General features: G+C 42.6%; 1 protein-coding gene across 1 annotated transcript in view; it reads right to left on the reverse strand.

Moving 5' to 3' along the window:
* Positions 1–21,534, reverse strand: part of ADAMTSL2 (ADAMTS like 2) — a 329,265-nt gene that overhangs the window by 40,194 nt on the left and 267,537 nt on the right. Inside the window, exons 16-17 of the mRNA XM_069609632.1 lie at positions 20,486–20,656; positions 6,153–6,329 (exon numbers count right to left, since the gene is read on the reverse strand). Of these exons, the coding sequence (XP_069465733.1) occupies positions 6,153–6,329; positions 20,486–20,656 (348 nt within the window). The remainder of the gene's footprint in view (positions 1–6,152; positions 6,330–20,485; positions 20,657–21,534) is intronic.

The raw sequence follows: 21,534 nt of genomic DNA on the forward strand, positions 1-21,534 counted from the left end.
AAAAATGTTCTGAATCCAAGACGGTTTGTTGGTAAGGAAATCCCAAGCTGGCCATGATCAGTGGGTGGTTCCTACCTCATTCCGAAGCCTGCTGTTAAGTCACGCCCATGATGCGGCCACAGCCGGTCATAGGGGGTTTCATACAACACTTGAAATCTTAAGAGAGGTTGCATACTGGCCACACATGGGGCAGGACCTCGACCAATACTTGAAGGGTGTCTTGTGTGTGCACAATTTCAGCCAACATCCCTCACATAATGTGCGCCACTCCAAAATAGGGGGATGACACTGCCATGGTCAGATTTGCAAGTCAACTTTATAGGGCTCATGTTTCGCTCCTCCAGGGGCAATAAGTACATGTTGACTGTGACATGCTTGTTTACTAAATGGGTGGAATGTCTCCCGGCCCCAAACTGCAAGGCAGAAACAGCAGCTGCCCTGATGATCAACCACATATTTTCACATTTTGGACTACCCCAAAGGATTGAGTCAGACAGAGGTAGCCATTTCACCAGCGAAGTAATGACAAAGATGTAGGAGATACTTGGGGTTAAAAGGAAGATACATATTGCTTACCGGCTTGCCTCTAGTGGGGCGGTAGAACGTTACAACAAAACCATTGTGAGCATCTTAAAAAAGTTTGTGGCAGATTATGGGCCAAGTTGGGATATCCGATTACCTCTTGTCCTAATGGCCATCAGATCTACCCCTTCATCTGCAACAAATATGTCACCGTTTGAGTTGATGACTGGACGCAGGATGTTGCTTCCCCAGCATCTGCTTTACAGGACCCAAGAGCAGACATTGATCAATGCCTCCACAACTCATGAGTATGTTGAAAATTTAAGAAAACACCTTCAACATGCTTTTGCCTATGCTCAGCGAAATCTAGAAAGATCCGCCGATAGCATGAAGACCCACTATGACTTGAAGACTACTAGGAAAAAATACAATGTAGGAGACTGGGTTTACCTATACAATTTCCAAAGGAACCAGGCCAAACAGCGGAATTTTCTGCCTACCCGGAAGGGACCTTTTGAAATTGTAGACAAGATCTCACCAGTCGCCTACAAGATCTGCATCCCCAAAGGCAGTTTGGCAGAGGGGGAAGATAAGTGGGTCCATATTAATCAGCTGAAGTGTTGCCACCCTAGGCACACTCTGCAGCAACTGGAGGAGTCCTATGGAACACCAGAGGGGCTGCTGCAGATCAATAAACTTCCAACCCTAAAATATTCCACATATAGTCTATAAAATACAATAATAAGAATGCAAATGTCTCCTGATTTATAAAATGTATATGCCCACCCCACTACATTAATAGCGGCGGGAAATATCGACAAATATGTTTCTGCCTTTTTGCTTTGTCATCCTAGGAGAGAGAAACAACCATGGAGACTGACCAAGAAGGATGACCCGGGTCCCGGAAGAAAAGATCTGAGGGGCCCGGGGTATCTCTCAATACTCCCATCAGGACTGGTGAGGAGAACCAATCGACCCACCCCTGATGGAGGAAAAGATGCTGAACTGTGCCATTCATGGAATCCAGAGAGATGATGTGGACATCCCAGTCTTGCGAAGTTCCATCGATGAAAGATCAGCGGCCATCGCAAGACGGGGGCTTGTGGGATGTCTTAACCCACTCATCCAAGCCCTGCAACATCACTAGGCATTGCTGGCAGCAGAAACATCAGAATGGCCATTGGAAAGCATGCTACTCGCTCAAAATCATCCAAAAATGTGCAGTAAAAATCTGAAAGATAGGCTTTGAGCTATCAACAAAGCAGCCTGAAACCACTTGGAAAAAGCAATGCTGATTGCCAAAAGCAACACAGAGCTGTTTGGGAATTCATTTTCTTGATTGTCAAAATGTGCTAAAATCATGGCTCACAAATCACCAAAAAGATTGAACCTTCTTGTTGGGTGTTCCACATTATTCTACTGCAAGAATCCACATCAATACAAAATCAGCAAGAATCATATGTTATCAAGCTAAATCCCCTTTTAAAGATAGACAGCTGTCAAAAATGGGTGCAATACCGGTACTCACTACTACCAGAAGCTGGCGTTTTAATACCATATTCTATGAAAAACTGAACAATTGAACTCAAACTATGCCAAAGAAGAGAATTCTATCAAAATGCCATATAGAGTGCCAAACAGTGATTTCATTGTTGAAAAAGACTTGATTTAAAGATATGTTGCTTATTGTGAGTTTATAAATGTTTTTTTTTAACAAGGAACTAAGTTGCAATTGATCAGAAAGTAACCTGATGCAGTCAAAACTTCAAAAGGCTTGCTGTCTCTGGGAACCCTTCACACCTTGTCCTTCCTACCAACAGGAGAGGATATCGTATGGATATTTTAATTAGAACTGTTGTGAGAGGAGGAAATTTCCCCTGCTGGCAGGAAAAAGAGACAATAGATTCTTTCAGCTGAATAGAATATGCTGATTTGGGTGTGCCTGGTCAACAACTGCTCTAGCACGAAGGCAGGCCATGTGACCATCTGACTCACCCCGCTCTGGGGGCGGACCAGACTGGGATGTGGATTTACCATTGCACCAAATATATGTTTAAGGAAATCGTTCTAAAATATTGTAACAAGCTGACAAAAATGTACAACTTTGAGACGGTTAAAATGACAAATTCACTCACAGTTCAAGACAAAGCTGGACGTTGTGCGATGTTCTGAGACCAAACCCCACAATTTATGAATACTGTAGCTGCAGTGTTGTTTCTATGAACATACGAACTTACAATAATATGCCCAGAGAGGATCTGCATGCATGTATCACATTTGGTGCAGAACCAATATTGCGAAACCCACCAAAAGTGCGAATAAGTTGTCATTTCTGAACCCAAGCTCATAGGAACATGGGACTTGAACAGAATGTACCTTAAGTAATATGTGATGTGTATATGTATTATGAACAACTTGTGTATCTGGGAAATATGTTTGTTATGACAAATTGATTTTCTAAGTAAAAGCAAAGGGGAGTGTTCTTTCCTTAAGCCATAAACATGACACCTGATGACACAGGATGACACACTACTCCCTTCTCCAGTCAGGCGACAGGAAATCCTCTAACCTAGGTGGTTGGGCAAGTAGAATCAGCCTCCCCACCCACTTTGAAAACACATAAAAAGAGACTGCCTAGGACAGATAGGAGACTCATTTTTTCCACTACTCACCGATTCCTGCAAAGCACTCTGCCGGACCAGATCCAGACAATATCCAGATAGAGACTCCAGATCTAGATCCAGAGACCAGAACTTAGAATCCAGACTCTAGAACCAAGCTCTACAACCTTGAAGCAAAGGCCTAATTCACAAGCTGAATCCTTCCCAGCAGGCCTTCAGAATCTTTTGCAACCTGATTCTAACCCCTAAACTTCCACGGGGCCTAACCAAACCATTCAACAGCCGGGCAGTGCTGTTTGCTTCTAGCTAAGAACCCTGTGCTAGAACCCAGATCCAGACCCAGAGAGAGCAGTGCTGTATCCAGACCCATCAGATCCAGTTCAAGAGACCCAGACTGCCGTGCAGTGCTGAGAGCAGAACCCAGAGGGCCTGAGACCTGTATGGTGGCGAGAGTGAAGCCAAACCATTGACCAGATCTTTGAGGAGGCGCATTCCATTCCAAAACTAGGAGTGAGTATCTACTCTAGAACTGTACAGAACCAATCTCTTAGTTTAAAGTAATCCTCCTCCATTCATTTCAACCTATCCAGAACTGCATTATAGAATCCTGTGTTCATCCTGTTGATTCCAAATCTGTAAATCGCCATCTGTCATTCTGAAATCTTGACTTTATTTCTGAAAATCTACCTTCACAAAAACATCTGTATCTTTTGAACCGCACATCCTAGAAATTTAACTGTCATTATAAAGCTAAGATCCTAGGCTTTCCAACAAACCCAAAACGACATTCCAATTCATTATAGTTCTTCCATAATCGCGATTTACGCACGCGGAAAAATTGCTGCGAATTGCAATTTAGCTCCATTTCACCACTTGTAAAAATAGCCGCTTCTTGCTTTCCGCTGCTGAATTTCGTTTCCAATTTAATAATCATTCATGAATCATTGCTAGTGTTGACCTGAACCAATCTAAAGTAACTATCACTCATCCTGATTCTCTTTAGTGAATTAAAATCAATTTAGCATATTTTCCCATCCATTGCAATCACATACAAAAGCATTTTGACCTGTGTTTTAAAAGCAATCCTGTGTCTCTCTAAGTTTGCTGGGGAAACTGGAATTGAACTGCATTCTTGATTATATTTCTGAAACCTGTGTGCCCTCATTTCCATCTCTTCATATTGCATAGTGGGGGAAGTGAGTAGTCACAGGGGAAAAAGTGATCATATTATCTTTTGATTGAAATCATATCAAGTTATTTCTGTGTTGCATTATTTCCCATCATTGCATTTCCTTGAATCATATAAAGGATTCTCTGCTACAGTATCCTTCATATTCATACTCCTAAGTGATTAAAGAGATTGTCAATTTTGCAATATTACCCATTGTTGATTACCATCCATATTCATAAGTGTGCAATTCAGATATTATTTTGTTCATAAAAGTGATATATATATATATATATATATATATATATATATTGTTTAATTATTGAAATAAATCTTTTAATTTGCAAAACAAACCTACTTCTTGGCTCAGTGAGGTCAGGGGGATTCAAAGAGAGGGGCATTATACAAGGGCTCATCATCCTGATTTAACGAACTTTGACATAAAAATATATAAATGAGGGCTTCCATTGGGCATCCCATCCTAAGCATTGACTTAGTTGGATTGCTGGATTGAAGTCACTTACAGCTGACACTTACATATGCACTGTATTTAACGTGTACAAGAACCAAGCATGGGTCACAACAAAAGGCTGACTGAATTTTTACAAACCATGATTTGTGTGTAGCCCATAGATGCACTGAACATGTCCCACAATCAAAGGTTACAGACATTGTTTGGAACATTTCAGAGTAACAACCAGTGAGCAGAATGCATGCATGTACCAATCAGTCTCAATCATCAAGTGTTTCTAATGTTTGCAGCATGTGTACAATGCACACAGTGCATAGGTGCAGGCTCACTGTGAGCACATCACACATGCAGTAAAACTGACCACAGCTAAGGGACTTTTGGGCCGTAGACACTGTGCATATTGTACACATACACTAATCACGGTTTCGCTCTGCCAAAGATAATGTATTAACATGCTCTCCTTACAATTTACCAACATTATTGCTCCTCTAAAATTGGCACAACATATGGTCACGTGATTGAATCCTATTCTCACACTGGCTCCTTATTGAAGTCCGCTGCATCTTCAAAAACTGCCTGTCTGACATACAAGATCCAACACCTCAACACCCCAAAACAGCTGAGAGACAAACGGACCATGTTTTGTAGCTCAAGCGACTTTCACAGCAAAGTAGACCTTTCACTGGAGGTCCTGACCTTCAAGAGACTAGACACCCTCCCTCTCCCTTTCCCTCTCTCGTCATCTTCTGAAGGGGATTGAAGAAATACAACACCTGGCTAAGTCGAAAGGATGCACATGGTATGCTGTGTGACCAGAATGATCACTTTAGAAATCTATGCCAATGGCCTGTTGTAGTGAAATTCACTGACATTATGCTTCCTTTGGCTCTGCAAATATTTACACCACAACTTCCATGATCCCAAGCCAGCAGAGTCAATGGTGAGGGATCATGGGAGCCATAGTCCAGAACAATTGGACAGATGTATATTGCAGACCCTTGGCCTAAAGTATACATTTCTCAAAAATAAAATCGATATACCTACTTGAAAAAAAGACCTGTTGCATTGCTCCTCATACATATATATCCGCTTGTTTGTTTTTCTGAATACATTGATTCTGTGCCCCTTGGGCCACACAACATATATTTAGGAGATGGAAACTTGTTTTGTAAATTCTTGAGACAAAAAGAACATACTAGAGTGGAAGGGCAGGGGAGTTAAGGGGACCAGATAAAGAGGAAAAGATCAAGGAAAAATGAAAGAGGCAGTACTCACATATTGGATTATTATGGATGAGGATAGAGAGGGAAAACTGATGTAGAAATATGGAAGAGAAGGAGAAAAGACCCTCCAAAAGTACATATTTTACCTCAGACCATGGGGTTGTGTACCACCTAAAGCAGGGCCGCTCAAAGCAGGTGCTTTCATCTGCATCCTTAAGACTCCCATCACAGTCGGAAATGCTCCGGATTTTCAGTTTTCCATTCGCTAACTCCACACATTGAACAATCCTCTTCTTGACTCCACGGCCACACGTGGTGTTACACTACAGAGAAGGGACACCATAGAGATGAGAAGGTTGAATCAGAATGATAGTTATCATAAGCTGCTGACGAAGCAGACAAATACATTGTAATGCAAAACAGGTCAGTGAACTAGTTACTAGCCGAAGTAAAGTGACGTGAAGATGGGATGAAAAGGCTTGAAAATCCACTGAATTGCAGCAGGTTCAGTAGGTTGGGAAAAACAGACTGCATTATTGTGTAATTTTTGTATATTTTTGAGTATTATAGTTTGTATGAAATTTCACAAAGAAAATACAACAACACCGACCAAAGAGAGAAGTTGATTATGAAAGACAGAGGAACATAACAGTGAAGATTACACATGCAGAGGTTACGTTTAGAGAGTGATTAGAACCTGACAAATAACTCTGCATCTAATAATTTATGAATATTTGAGATGAAACAAATCAGTGCAAAATTCAGTTTGCTAAAATTGCAGGTAAATAATCGAGCCCAAAAAAACCTCTGATTCTGATGACCGAACATCATATACAAAATCACCAATAATAATTTGGCTTCAGTGTATTTTATCAACAAATAATTTTAGGGGACGCCAGGGAAGATCCACTTTTATAGAGTTAACAAACTCTCTCTTCCCTTCGAAGGCCAAAGTACCTAAGAGATTTAGTCTGAAAAACAACAAAACACATGGATATCCAGTCCAGGTACATTGTAAAGTAGAAGGACAGAGTGCTGAATTTGAGAACGATAACTCTTTAAAGGAGGAGTATTTTAGAATGTCCTCTTCTTTTTTAATCCACTTATACATCTTCATTGTGGGGTTCATCTTGTTAGGGCTATCAGTAAAAATGTTCCTGCCACTACAGATTTTCCCCAGTGCCTCGTCAAACTCTGAAATAAAAGCTCCAAAGAATTTAAACGACTGAACAATTAATAATGTATTAATTTCAAGTTGACAATGAATAACTTATTAAGATATTTTTGTATATTTATATTATAAGTACAGAGGTAGAGGTGGACTGGCCTATTGTTATGCTGTGCTATGTTATATTTGCTTCAATGGCACGCTATTACCCCAATGTATCCTGGCACTAGAAATGGAGAAAAAGCTAGCATAGAAGAGGAGTGAATCACCAAAACAACTCAATTAGGGAAAAGGAAAGTTTTGAGCAATTTCCTAAAGTGAAGGAAGTCCTCAAATACTATAAGGGAAAGAGGGAGGGAGTTCCAAAGTGGAGGACAGCCACCAAGAAAGCTTGGCCAACCATTGTGGCCTTCTTAAATCGAGGAACAAATAGTAAACCAAGGCTAGCTGAATGAAGGGCCCTAGTAGGAACAAAGGTTGAAAACCTTCCATGCAGAAAGATCACTCCCTAATTATGCAGAATATGGGGGGTCAAGCAGAGCGTCTTAAACTTATTGCCACACACAACAGGCAGCCAATGAAGCTGCATCAAAATAGTCAAAGCGTGGAAGAAACAAGGCAAGCCCACCAACAAGAGTGCAGCCAACTTTTGCAAGGTCTGCAGTCTACGGCTGTGGTATTTAGGCTGGGCAAGAAGGGTTGCATTGCAGTTATTGAGGACTCCTGACATTGCCAAAGAAATAACGAGGCCCATTGCTGCTGTGGTAGGAGGGGATTACCTTCCTAAGCATTTTTAGTTTAAAGGAACCCAATTTGCAGATGGTGCTGACCTGTCGCTCAGGAGATCAAGAAGAGCTGATTGTAATGTCAAGATGTATTAGAGAATCAAGAGGCACTGTCAGATTCCCATAACTAATGTCCCATGATTAGCCGTTGGATATCATGAAGACCAAGAGGGCCTAAAAAACAAATGCACACACTGGATCAGGCACATAAAAGGGTGCTTATCAGTTGTTCATGGTGACATGATAGCTTGTCACAGGGGAAATACCCTGAACTCACAATGGTACCATATGCAAATCTATCTCCAATGCTGGGACCTGGTAGAGTGTCTACTGAGTATTGATCGTAGGACATACCCCATGAATAGAGCTGAAATCGTACTAAGAGCCCCAGAATTCCTGCTCCTTAAGGGCACAAGTAAATCCTTACATACAGGAGAGTCTAGTTACCATGGGTTGGGTTCAAATCCCAGAATGAAAGAGTATTACACACCCCAACATTTTGACTCGAGTGAACTCAATGATGTTGAGTGACTGGGCATAGAGACCCAGTGCACCAAAGAAGAGGGATGGAACATTAGGCTCCTGTCGTGGAACATAGCTGGACTAAATAGAGTACTGGCAGATACGTCATGGAACACCTTTATCAGAGGTTTTAATTTTATAGTTCTCCAACAGATTTGCGCTAATGAACCTGTCTCTTTCCAAGGGTTTCAATCATACTGTGTACCTGCTAAAAACAAAACAAAGAGCAGTCCTTGGTGAGGGCTATTAGTCTGGGTGGACATTACCTTAGGATGGACAATCGTGGTGACAGAAAGAGGATCCCAAGACCTATAATGCCTATCAATCACAACAGGGGAAGGGGAGGAAATTCTTTTCAGGAACATATACAATAAGCTGCACAGCAGACATGGAATGGAGATACTTACCCTCCTCAAGAACTGCTTAGATCAAGAATATGAGCACGGTTGTACAGGCAATATGACCCTGACGGCTGGCGACTTAAACCTTCAGATCAAACCTATGGGATTTCTTGCAGGCCTGTGGGAGGATCAGGATATGGCCCAGTGAAGTAGTGGTAGCAGCTTCAGTCCGAATACAACAATTAGCAATAGAAGCCACATGATTATTATATAATTTAAATCTAGCGGCCTGTAACAGGAGAACTTCTAAGGACCGACCAGCAAAGAAAACATTTAGCGGGCATAATGGGTCGACCTATATAAATTATATATTGGTATCAGCTGCAATTGGGCAAGGGTGACTGACTTTGAAGCAAAGAACAGAACAGAGAGTGACCACTACCGACGGCATTAAGCCTTACGGGAAGGGGGTCCTCACTGTCCAGAGGCCTAGTGCCAACACCAAACCAAGTTTTATACATAGTCGGGCATGCACGAAAATCTGTAAAATGGGTGAAAGTGCTGGAAAATGAATCTAAACCAGCACTTTATGCTCCAATAACTGGTGACATTAAGGTGATTTGTGGCAATGATACCAGTGATCTGGCTGTTTTGGAAGCCTATAAGAAGTTAAATGAGAGAACACTGTCATACATCTCTGTGTCAGTGGGGAAGGTCAGAGAGAAGACAATCCACACATATGAGTGATTCGATGAGAATTGTCGGGACACCAAAAGGAGAATTATTGAATGTGTTGCAGCAAAGGAAGTTGTTGACAAACAGAACCTACACCAAGTCTGCTCAGATTATAAAAAGCTAACGCATAGGAAGAAAAAGAAATTTGTGTTAGGCAAATGGAGGTCCTTGGATGATGCCCTACAGTATAACAGTATAAAAATAATGTTCTTTAGAGTTTTGTATTAATGCAGAGGACAGGTGGCAGCATTTTTCAATTCTTTATGGCGACTCAAACTTTGCAGCACTCTCCTCCCTGCCTTGTACCACTGAGTTCCCATATTCCACTGATTATCCTTGTATTATTATAGGGGAAGTTGAATGTGCTCTATCTCATTTTAAACGTGCCAAAGCTGGACGACCAGATTTGATCCCAGGAGATTTGTTCAGGGATGAGGTTGATATATGGGCCCCAATCCTTTGTAGAATTTTTTATTCCCTTATTAGGAAAGGGCGAATACAAGAGTCCCAGAGGAAGGCTGTAATAATCCTACTGTAAAGGAAGGGTGAGAGGAATCTACCAGCAAATTATCTTCCGATTTCCCTTCTAGACAGCGTGGGCAAACATTTTGGCAAGGTAATCCTTGCTCACCTTCAGGAATGGGCTGACAACAACAATATAATTACTGATCTACAGGCAGGCTTTAGGAGGAAAAGGGGCACGCTATATCAATGTTTGGTATTATATTTGTTGATCCAGAAATAGTAGTTGTATGGAAAATGAAACTGTATGCAGTAGTTCTGGATCTTAAAACTGCTTTTGATTCAGTTTCTTGCAAAAAAACTGTGGAACATTCTCATTCATCGTAAAGCGCCTCCCAATCTCATAAAAATCATCAGTATATTGTATTCTGGAAATAGTGCCTCTGTTCGCTATGTGCTGGGTGGGGAAACTACAAAGTCATTCCCGGTCAGTAGGGGGTAAGGCAAGGTTGCACCATTATGTAACTTCTATATTGAAGAGGTTATTGATGCTCTATTGAACGAATGTCAGGTTTGCCATAAAATTACCCCAAACAAATACCCAGCACTATTTTATGCAGACAACACAGATCTTTTGGCCACCACCTTGCAGGGCCTGGAGAAAGCCTTGGTGATTTTTTACTTCCAAATGTAAGGACTTACAGTTGGAACTGAATATAGAAAAATCCATGGTTCTGGTATTTATGCCCTGTTTCTCATTTCTTGTTTCTCATTTCCCTTGTTGCTCAAGGTGGAGGGAGTACAGCTGGCCCAAGTCAAGTGATTTGCTTCCCTCGGGGTGAGGTTCCAAGATATGGGAGGTTGGGTTGAGCAGGTGAGGCGTTCAGCTACCACCATGGAGAAATTTAGCGGGTCCATCAAGTCCTCCATGTTAGACATGGACGTGGTGCTATTTTCCCTGCTTTGAACCTTTAAGTAAAAGCAAGCCTTACCTGCAGCCCTTTATGGGATGGAACTAAGGGGTCAAGCCAATGAAAAAGACATTGGGCCTCATTACGACCCAGGCGCTAAGTGGTTAACGGCGCCGTAAAAGGCTGCGGCGCCGTTAACCACTTAGCGCCTTACTACGAGGTCCCTTTGTGGGACCCGACCTGAATGGCTGGCTGGACCAGCCGTTAAAGTAGGGACCCGCAAAGGTACCGTAATTGCCGCCTTCCCCATTCCCATTGAGCCCTATGGGGCAAAAATGGGAATGGGGAAGGGCCACGGGGAAATGGGGAAATACCACCCCGCCAACCTTGGAATGGGGTGGTATTTCCCCATTTCACCATGGCGGACTCGTTACAACACCGGCACCAACCATGGTGCTAATAGCGCCATGGTTTAGCGCCGGTGTTGTAATGAGGGCCATTATCTTTATTGAACACAAATTCTTACAAAGCCTGATGTTATCACCAAAGAGTGCTCCCTCTGTCTTGGTTCTCATGGAACTTAATGTTGTGCCTGTGGATGTTCATTTTAAGCTTAGACCAGTTTTACTTTGGCTGAAGTTGTGGACCCAAGAGGGGTTGGCAAATCCTCAGTCAGCTCTGAGTCATTTCATGTCATTAGATGGTGGGAGATCTTTAGCTTGGGTTCTGCACATACTAAAAATTCTCCATGAAGTGGCTGAAGCCAACTTGTGGATTAACCCCGAGAGCCAGCCCATTGGCCCAAAGAAAATAATCAAAGAGGCTTTGGACAACAATGCCTGTAATTAACTGTTATATGACACCATGAAACTCAAAACGGGCTTTGCCCACCTCGAGTCCACCTCCTTAGGCTCTAAACCAAATCTGGAATATATTTGGCCATCATTTGAATGCTCTCTATACCTATGCTTAAGAACAGGCATGCTACCAATGGCTGCTTTCACAAATCATGGGTCCCAGCTAATACAGCCCAGTGCCCAATGTGTGGGAACGCAAATGAAACGGTCTTACATTTTATGTTATTATGTGAAAAATCCAAACATCTAAGGCAAATGTATCGAGACCAGTTCTGCAGAAGGTTGGGTGTAGGGACACCAATTCAGCAATGTAAGTACTAAGGTAGAGCCTAGACCCTTTTCTGGTATTCGGGTGTGCATGTTACATTCGTAGATCTTGGCTCTTAAGGAACAAGTTGCTGAGTCTGAGGCCTATATGAATATGTTTAAATGTTAAAAGCTCTTTGGTAGCAAGTAGGATGGTTGATTGCGTTTCTAACTACTCTTCAAGGTATAAACAAATGAAAGGAGTTGTATAAAGTCATCGTAAAATTCTGTATTGAGATTGCGAGCAGGGCTCTCTTCATTGTTTGTAACCATCTTGATAAGATATACCTGCTTTTTAGATTTTCGCGCTTCTATGAAATGTATATTTTCTCAGCACCAATTTTGTATTAACTTTGTACTTTTATATATATGACCATGGAGGGGGAATTTTGAGCACAGAAAATGAATAGCATCTAAACTAAATCCATGCTTACTAACTGAGGCTGTGTATCAAAACCATATTTCTATCAGAACTATTTGTTGCCAGCAGCAGTTCTTTGTACAGAGATTACTTTATATACAGTGTTTTTTTTTTTAGGTTGACTTGCTAGGTTTATTATTATCATTACAAGCAGTCAATCAATACGTTACATGTAGGACAATAAAACACTGGCAGCCCATCACCCAGGCCTCTGGCTGAACAACTGACCATGGTCCGAAGTGTGACAGTGATATTGGTTGTTGGTCCTGGTGTGCCTGGCCAGTGCATCGGGTATGAGGTGAGTGGTAGAGTGTCAGAGCACGTTTTGTGTGCCTGCCCTGATGATGCGAGTCAGTGTGAATGGCTCATGTTGGTGTGTGTGGAAATGTGTTGTGTGATGTCTTGCGCAGTTGTTGGAAGAGGGGAGATGTGTTGTGTAACGCTTTGCTGTGTGTGATGTGCAATGTAAAGGGAGGAGATGTGTTGTGTATGGCTTGGCTTTGCAGAAGGAATGTTGTGATGTCATGTGGAGTGTTTATGCCTGAGTGATGGAATGCATGGGTGAATGTTCTAACCTGGTCAATATATACAGTGTTTTTATTCTCTTTTTGTATAAACGTTTTCATTTGGTGGTTGTTCATCTGTATATTTCACTTTAGTTTTAGGTTGAGAAGTGTGGAAAGCTTTGCGGCTAATTTAAATGGTGAGATGGCTAATGGTACAAAATTGGTGGCCTATGATTGAGCGGCAACAATCATAGAGTAGAGATTGGTTTATAGAAAAGATCCTTCTTTTAAAAAAAAGCAGATGACAATTGGCACTATGCCCTTTAACACAAGTGGTCGCCAACCTCCTACATTGTTGGTGGTGTCTATGCAGATGATGAACTTGAGATGCTGCCATTGGGCATGTTGTATTATAGAATCATGATGCACCACACGTGCCTATGCAATGACTGCCATTTTGCGCTTTAGAAGAACCATGCTGCTCTAAGCACTGTACACTTTAGGATTTTAATGTTTTATGAATTTTATATTTTGCAATATCAATGCTGCTGGATGATGACTCTATAACACTGCTCTGGGCATGATGCACTTTAGCAATAACATGCGTTAAGCAGTGGACACTTTAAAGCATCAATCAGGTCACAGTAATTTTGCACGTTTGGAAGAAAAATGCTTTGCACTTTAGATACTAAATGTAGTTCCAGGCATGATGTTTCTTCCAATATTGATGCCGACATTGCCACCCTGCACTTCGGTCCATTTGTAGTAAACACAATTAGTACCAATGCAGGCATTATTATCTGTACCCACTATGTACTAGTATTATTTATTTCTGTTAAATGTTTCATGTTTGACTTGAAGTTGCATTGCCAAATAAATGTTTGTTGACTGACTAACTGAAGGGTGAGCCAGAAATCAGAGTTCCATGCCTGACTCTGAGCCAATGGGTAGATGATCATAATCTCAGACTTCCTGTTGTTGAGCTTGAGCCAGATGGCACTCATACAACTGCCAATTGATGTGAGCAACGTTCTCAGGCACCTGGCAGAGTCAGCTCGGTTCTGGTCCACTCTCAAAATAAGTTGGGTGTCATTCTCACGCAAATAGAAGCATCACCCATGAGAGCGGATCAGTTCCGTCAGGGGCCTGACATAGATGTTGAATAACAGAGGTTATACAGTGGAGCCGTGGGAGAAACTGCAGGTCACAGAAGCTGTATAAGACCTATATGGGTGAAGTGGGAGTGCCTGGGAACATTGGGTGGGAAAAGAAACCACTGAAGGGTGGTCCTCGTGATGTCGACATCCTCGAGGCGGCAACACAGAATCGAATGGTCAATTGTGTCAAATGCCACCGATAGATCAAGCATAATCAGCAGGGCAATGTCACCTTGGTCCCTTATAAGTGTGATGTCATCGAGCACTGAGACCAATGCTGCTTCTCACCCCATTAAGAGGTAAAACCCAGACTTGTAACTATCCAAGACAATACTTTCCTCCAGGAAATCTCTCAGTTGAGGTGTACCAATAGCCTCAAGGATCTCCATAAGGAACCTTAAAGAACATTTCTTAAAACAGAGGGGTCCAGGTTACATTTTTTCAGTAGGGAGGAGACGAGAGCCATTTTGAGGGCAGTGGAAACAACCCCTCTGTGAAGGGAATAGTTGATTGCCAAGGTACTAATAGGGGCAAGATCAGACATGCCCTTGAGCACGTGCAGAGGAATGGGGTCAAGGGGAAAGCAAGTTCTGAGACCAGAGATAACATCCAAAAAAAGATGTTCTGGGGCCTTGACTAAAGAAGCGAAGGGTCATCACCATCAGTTTGCGAGTAACCCACAGGTGCTACAAGTGGATTACTGGCAAACTCGCCTTACCGCTACCGGCGCCCGATAGCCCGGTGTTACTGGAATATTACAGGTGCTGGCAACAGCAGTAAGTTCCTATTCCATGGAATCGGCTTGCCCACATCACAGGCACCAGTAGTAATGTTGCCGGTCATAGGGGTAATTCTTTGCTGGTAGGGGCTTGATCTCCCGGTAGGTCAGGCCTGCCGGTAGTTCACTGCCCCTACCGGCAAACTAAGAGGGTGCTGGACCGGGAAAAATGCTGGATCAAGCATAACTGGCCATTTTACCAGCATTTTTCCCAGACTGGCAGACTCATAATGAGGGGCAAGGTCTGTGGGGGACGTAGGAGATAGACACTGAACAGCTGCTCGGCGCTCGTAGAGGTCAAGATGTTGGATCTAATTAGAGCACATTTTTGAAAAAAAGTCTTATAAAAGAGAGCCGCATAGATCTTGAGAAGTGTGAACCTGAGTTGAGATCTAGACAGAGCAAGAACGCTCTTTAACTGCCAAAAAAAGTGCTTTGAGCTTATTGACTGACAAAGAGATACCTTTGTATAATGCACCTTTTTTTGCAGACCTAATAGCCTGTTGATAGTCAAGGCTGGCTATTTTGAGCAAAAGACGATCCGCCGGCAAATAAGCTGATTGATACATCTGGAGATTTCCTGAGGATTCAGAATATTGAGTCGGGAATATACATTAAGAACATGTATCTTCAGTAATGGTATTTTAATAATATAGTATAATATCATCAATATTGAGAACAATTTACCCTAAGTAAAAAGGCTGCTATATAAAAATACGAAATTGACATGGACAGACCACATGGCAAGTGACATACCCTTGGTGGGGGCGGAAATAAGAGCAGGTGGTGGGGCCACCCAAATTATATACAGCGGTTCGCATGGTTTTGAAAAGGTTGCTAATAGGTGGCGGGGGTCTATCTTCATCATTTGTTACTGATGATTTATAAGGTTTTAGGAGCAGATGGAACTAGTTACTGGTATTTGGAGTTGTAAAGTGTCAGTACAACAGGAGTAAATAATATCTACAGTAAGTCAGCAAGTAACATCTGCCTATTCTCTCAAACATTGTAAGTTTACATTTTTAATTATCCTACTACTGTTATACATTGTAGATCGAAATGTAAACACTCTTTAAATATTTTATTGTAGCGTTCAGGACATTTTAGCATACAGCCTATCAATGGCCAAAGATCTGGAAAGGAGTCAATTACCAATTAGGTAAATGTTCCAAAGAGACCATAATCCAGTGCTACTGACTTTTCAAAGGCCTGAGCCTGGTGGCAAAATGCTAACTTTTCCTGTTGGTAAAATCACCTCTGTTTAGTTGATGCTAAAAGGTTTGTGTAGGGACTGGGAACAAGAGTCAAAGAGACCATGTATAAAAGGTCAGGGATTAAAAAGTGTGTGAAACATTTGTCAAAGGGTTCCATGTTTAATTAAACGAAAAAAAATACTTTGTGGTACTTTACTTCGTGGTAAGTACTTCCAATTTGTACATCATTTTCTTTTTTTTAATTGTGGGTCCCCACCCTATACTTCGCTTCCTCTTGTGCACCCCTTAACCCACAACTGCATATAATGAAGTCAAAGTAATTCGAAGTTCTTACCACAAACTAAATCCCGTTGTGTAAACAACGGGACAGCCTTTCAAAGATTTGAGTGGTTCAGTCAATCTAAGAATGAAAAGACTACATGAAATATGTGTCATCGTCAGTAAGGAAAGCGATGGATGGGTTGAAACCGATTTGAGCTTTCGGAAATGTCATTGCTGCGGCCTGACTGGAAGTTCATTGCATATTATGAGGCCACTCATCTTGAAATGAGCGCATACATCTTTCAAATGGGTGAAACTGGCAATGCCCGAAAAAGTATGAGGTTTCTGGCCTGTGACAAGAGTTGTGTACACGGTGTGTATCCTGACAGGCGCTCTCATTGGGAGGATTAACATGTCTGGCACATGCTCTATTGCTCACATATGAGTGCTGGCACACTGGACTGTGTAGCGCCTGCATGTGGCGTCCTTGTACATGAACATGAAGTTGGCTTATAGGCTTTTGTGAGGCTGGGTGCCAATTTTGACTCCACCCACCACATTCTTCAGAGTCCAACATCAAAGATTGACACTGGTTCAGCTTGTGCACTCTCCTTTTTGCGTGAACCACTCACACTGACAGGGGGACATGGCCTGTGATGGAATCCTCTGCGAGGAGGGAAGTGCTCGCCTTCTCCCCTCTGAAAAGACACTCCTGCACTGCATAATACAAAACCACCAACTCCAAGATGGAGGACACTCCACATGCTCTAGGGGGCATTTCTGCCTGTGCACCTTGTTCGATAAGCAAGTATGATCCCCGACAAATGGAGTCCCCTCATTTTAATTGCACACTGCTCCATGCAAATGAAGACATTCACCTTTGGCAATGTGTGCTTGCAACAAAATCAAGCATTCCATTGCTAGAAAAGAAGGAGAAGGGGCATCATTTGAGGGAATCCAGGGGTATCAGTAGCTACCCTTGGCAACTCTGCTCTGCTCCCCAGGGTACTGCATCTGCACAGTGTTGGAGCCAGGGGGAGTCAAGGAGGTGGCTGCCCTCCTTCATGCCCCCCCCCTGGTGCCCAGTGCACCCCCCAGCCTCCTGCTGTTGCCCCAGTATTTGCCTCCTCGGCACCAAAGCTGTCTCTGCCTCTGTGACCCCTGGTTAAGGGACTTCAGAGGCAGTGACAAACTGAAAGTTAAAGGGCTCTCATCTGAGCCATGTTTACTTTTGGGTGTTCCCACCTCTGCAGCCTACTCCCAATTCTTAGTGCCTTGTGTTATCTGCTATTGGGCTACGAAAGGGACAATCGTGTTTGGATGGCAGTACTGAGGTATTTGAGGCTGCAGCCACTGCGGCCATGAGGCTGCACAGAACACATGGAGACTATTATAAACATGAAGCAGTAATCAGTGTTGAGTGGAATTACCTGGGACTTTGAAGTGGCACTTGATATATGCTGGCAGACACTGTGGGTGAGAGGTTGTGCTGTTCGTATGATGACTATGCCATGCACATGAACCATTCACTTCTGTTGGATGATACTACTGGGGCATATAGGGATACCCTTGACATATGATGTCAGCCACTGTGGGTATGAGGTCACACAAAAAGCAAATGGTGACTATAACATATGAATCATTACATTAACTGGTGTTGGGTGACATAAATAGGCATTTGAGGATGTTGGCATACAACGGCAGCCAGTGTGGCTGTGAGACTGCATAGTACGCACAATGACTGTTGTTGGGTGGAATTATTTTGACCTCTGAGACTGTACTTTGCGTAATATGACAGAAATTGCATATGTGTTTCTACATCTAGGATACTATGACTAAAGGAGGCATGTGATACAATGGCTACTATTGGATTGCATTTTTAAGCCTTTTAGGCTGCACTTGGCATATGTTGGCAGCACCTGGATATGGCATGCTGTACCTTAGATATTATGACAGTGCCTGGCATGTTGAGCTAACACAGGATACTGTGGCACCACCTGCATATAGCATGCTGCACTTGCCATATTATGGCCGCACCTGGGAATGTAAAGCTGTTTCTAGCATATATGCACTATAACTGATATTTCAGGTTATAACCGGCATACATTGGCTGATACTTGCTATGTGTGGCTGTATTGGCATTTGAAGACAGAGTCCCTGTTTCTGCTGGGTCCACCACTGTCTTATGATAAACCCACTGAAAGCATATCAATGGAACTGGTAGCCAAAATATTTTCTTTCTCCTTTATTTACTACAGTATTTGTAGTTTATCATGTTGAAGCTTATTCATATTTTAATGTCTTTGATGCCACTTCCTGTGATAGCCTCAGGGTTGTGATGTCACTTCACCTGTCCCTGGTGTTTTGGTGAATTAATGTCCCTGATTTTGACACCTTCTATAAAGTCAATGTTGCGAAGGGAGCGCCCCGGTCCCACCCCCATAAGCGCTTTAGAGTAAGGCGAGCAGCATTCAAAGCACTATGATGGGCCAGGTGGCAGGTGGGGTATAGTGGTAGGACCCCAGCCCAATATAATCAACCCACATAGTGCAGCCCAAGGCACAAGCAAGACTGCCATTTTGTTTGGATGTTAGTGCATTCTGTGTAGATATTAGTAGGCAAGGCCTTTGCGGTGAATGCAGCATTTCATGAGCTAGGCCCTAATTGTGAGACGAGGGAAATCTCCAGCCATGCCCAAGCTCCCATGACGATAACCCACACCTCAAGCTGCCATAAAGCTCATTCATTGTTCTAACAGTGTTGCAAAGATGTTTTTCTATCTGAAAGGAATGTGCCCTACAAGGACGTGATCATAGACCGGCACCTGGTGTGCATGGCATGTTATCTCACAATGGCCAAAACATGAGCCGGCCCATCCCCAGGCGACCACAAGTTATAGCCCATATAATTGACTAAACCACAAGATCCCTGAATTCCATGGCACCAGGTGCCCTTTGACCACGAACCCCAAAGTAGCAAGTCCTGAAATGTTCAAAGAGTACGGACGTTGCATGTATTTGAGTTACAATCATATGATTTGTATTGTGAGGTGCTGGGAGAGAGAAATTATAGTTCAAATGAGGGTGGGGACCTTGGATCCAGATGGCATGGAAGGGAGTGAGTGAAATGTGTGTGTGGTGGTTGTAGTGCCCCAGAACCTCCTTTGTGCCTGTTGTACAGCCTGCCAGGTGCACAGAATAATTCTATAGTAGCATTGAGTTAGGAGTGTATTTAATTTGTTCTTTGACCTTCATTGTAAAAAGATTATCTCCACAGCACCCGCGTGATGGAAGACGGACAGACTGGGCTGGAACCAATGACCTCGCATCCCTTATGGGGCAGGCGGATACTGTATAGGAGCACTCCAAACAGCCGCAAGGGTTTTCTAGTATCTATTGTGTCACAATGACAATGTGTCTCCTCTTACGCCTCTACTTGTACCCTTTTTCGACAGAACATTCTTAGCAGCAGAGTTCTTTGCTGTTGCTCTCATCTGTTTGTGAGATTAAAACTTGTTATCCTTACAAGATTGACTTGGGCCTTTCTTCCCTAGCGGGTTGTATTTGTGTGAGCATACAAGGGCGTGCCTACATCAAGATGCAGACCATGCATAATAATTGACACAATGTTTGCTCCGGGGTGAGGTTTCTATAACCCATCTCTACCTATTTGCTGGTGCAAACTGCTGCTTCTGTTGATGTGGAAATCAAAGGCAATCTTATTTGTGAAAATCATGATGATTCCCAGAAGCAACCAACCTTCTCGGCCCCCAAATGATTGTTATCCTATATTGTTCACATACCAAAATACTGTTGGAAATTGACAAATGGCTATCATTCTTCATACAAATTGATACTGAAAAAATAGACCATGTATAGTGTGGTACCTACCTTGTACTTTGACATTACCTGGGCCGCCAAAGAGTGCACTCATCAGGCCTACAGACATCTCCATCTCTGATTACAGGTCCAGTGAACATCTACCACCTGAATTTTTCAAACCATCAGAAAATTGACCTGCTTTGGATCAAACAATATCGTCATTGAAAGTCTTACCCTCTCCCAATCTTGTGTCAGCCACTGTGGGGGGCAGTTCTTGTCTCCACAAGGGTGTATAGCAAGAGGCTTTATCTCAATAGGGCACTGCGACTCTGGAACCACTCTGCCATCTGTCGTCTTGCAATACACATGTCTCACCGTTTGCCCCTGCCCACAGCTTCCACTGCACTGAAAAATAAAATAAAGGGAGAATTCAAGAAGACTTGTCACAGATCATTGCAGCACTATTGCATAACAGTGAAGTTTAGTTGTACGAAAATAAAAAGGATGGGCATTTTGCTGCTTAGAATCGAGTAGATTCATATTCATAAAGGGCAGAGTACATATTAGTTGATACTTATTTGCACCATTTGTCTATTGATGTGAATGACACAACGGACCTCATCTTCAGTGATGCACTTAATGGCACAGAGAGTGCTACATGGACGGATTGAAGCACTCTGCCTGTTTATCACATTCCATGACTTTTTTAAATTATTTCCTGAATGGAGTGTAAAATCCGCTCTGCATGTTTCCGCTGCTCCATGTAATAAAACCACTACCTTCTTTGCCCGCATCCTCCCTTAATGCCGGTGGAGAGGCTTGAATCCCTATGGATCTTGTCTGATTTCTACAGCTGTAAAAATATATACATATATGAAAATACACAGCCTTTACTATCTACCTGGAAAAGTGAACCAGCACCTTCCCTTGATCGTCAAAAGATGCCTATGGCAAACAACTGCAAGAATTTAGGCAGGACTTACGAGTGTCCCACTGTGTTCCAAAGGAACGGTTGAAGCTTGAGTGCGATCCCGCTCCTTACTAAGCAGAAGAAATTCAGAACCAAGATTGCAGAAAAGGGATATTTGTATATCACGCAGAACTGTGATAAAATGTCCCATCATTTTAGATCAGAGTGTATACAAATGTAGCTAAGGTGAGTGTGGGGTTAACCAGGTGAGTAGAAACACCACTTGGACGGTGTTTGACAGCTGCAGATGATTGCACAGCTAGGCTAACCCCTGCTTTGATATGATATGATATTTTATTTATATCGTGCTCAT

Source organism: Ambystoma mexicanum, chromosome 8, assembly GCF_040938575.1.
Source record: "Ambystoma mexicanum isolate Mex_15411 chromosome 8, UKY_AmexF1_1, whole genome shotgun sequence".
Taxonomy (NCBI): Eukaryota; Metazoa; Chordata; class Amphibia; order Caudata; family Ambystomatidae; genus Ambystoma; species Ambystoma mexicanum.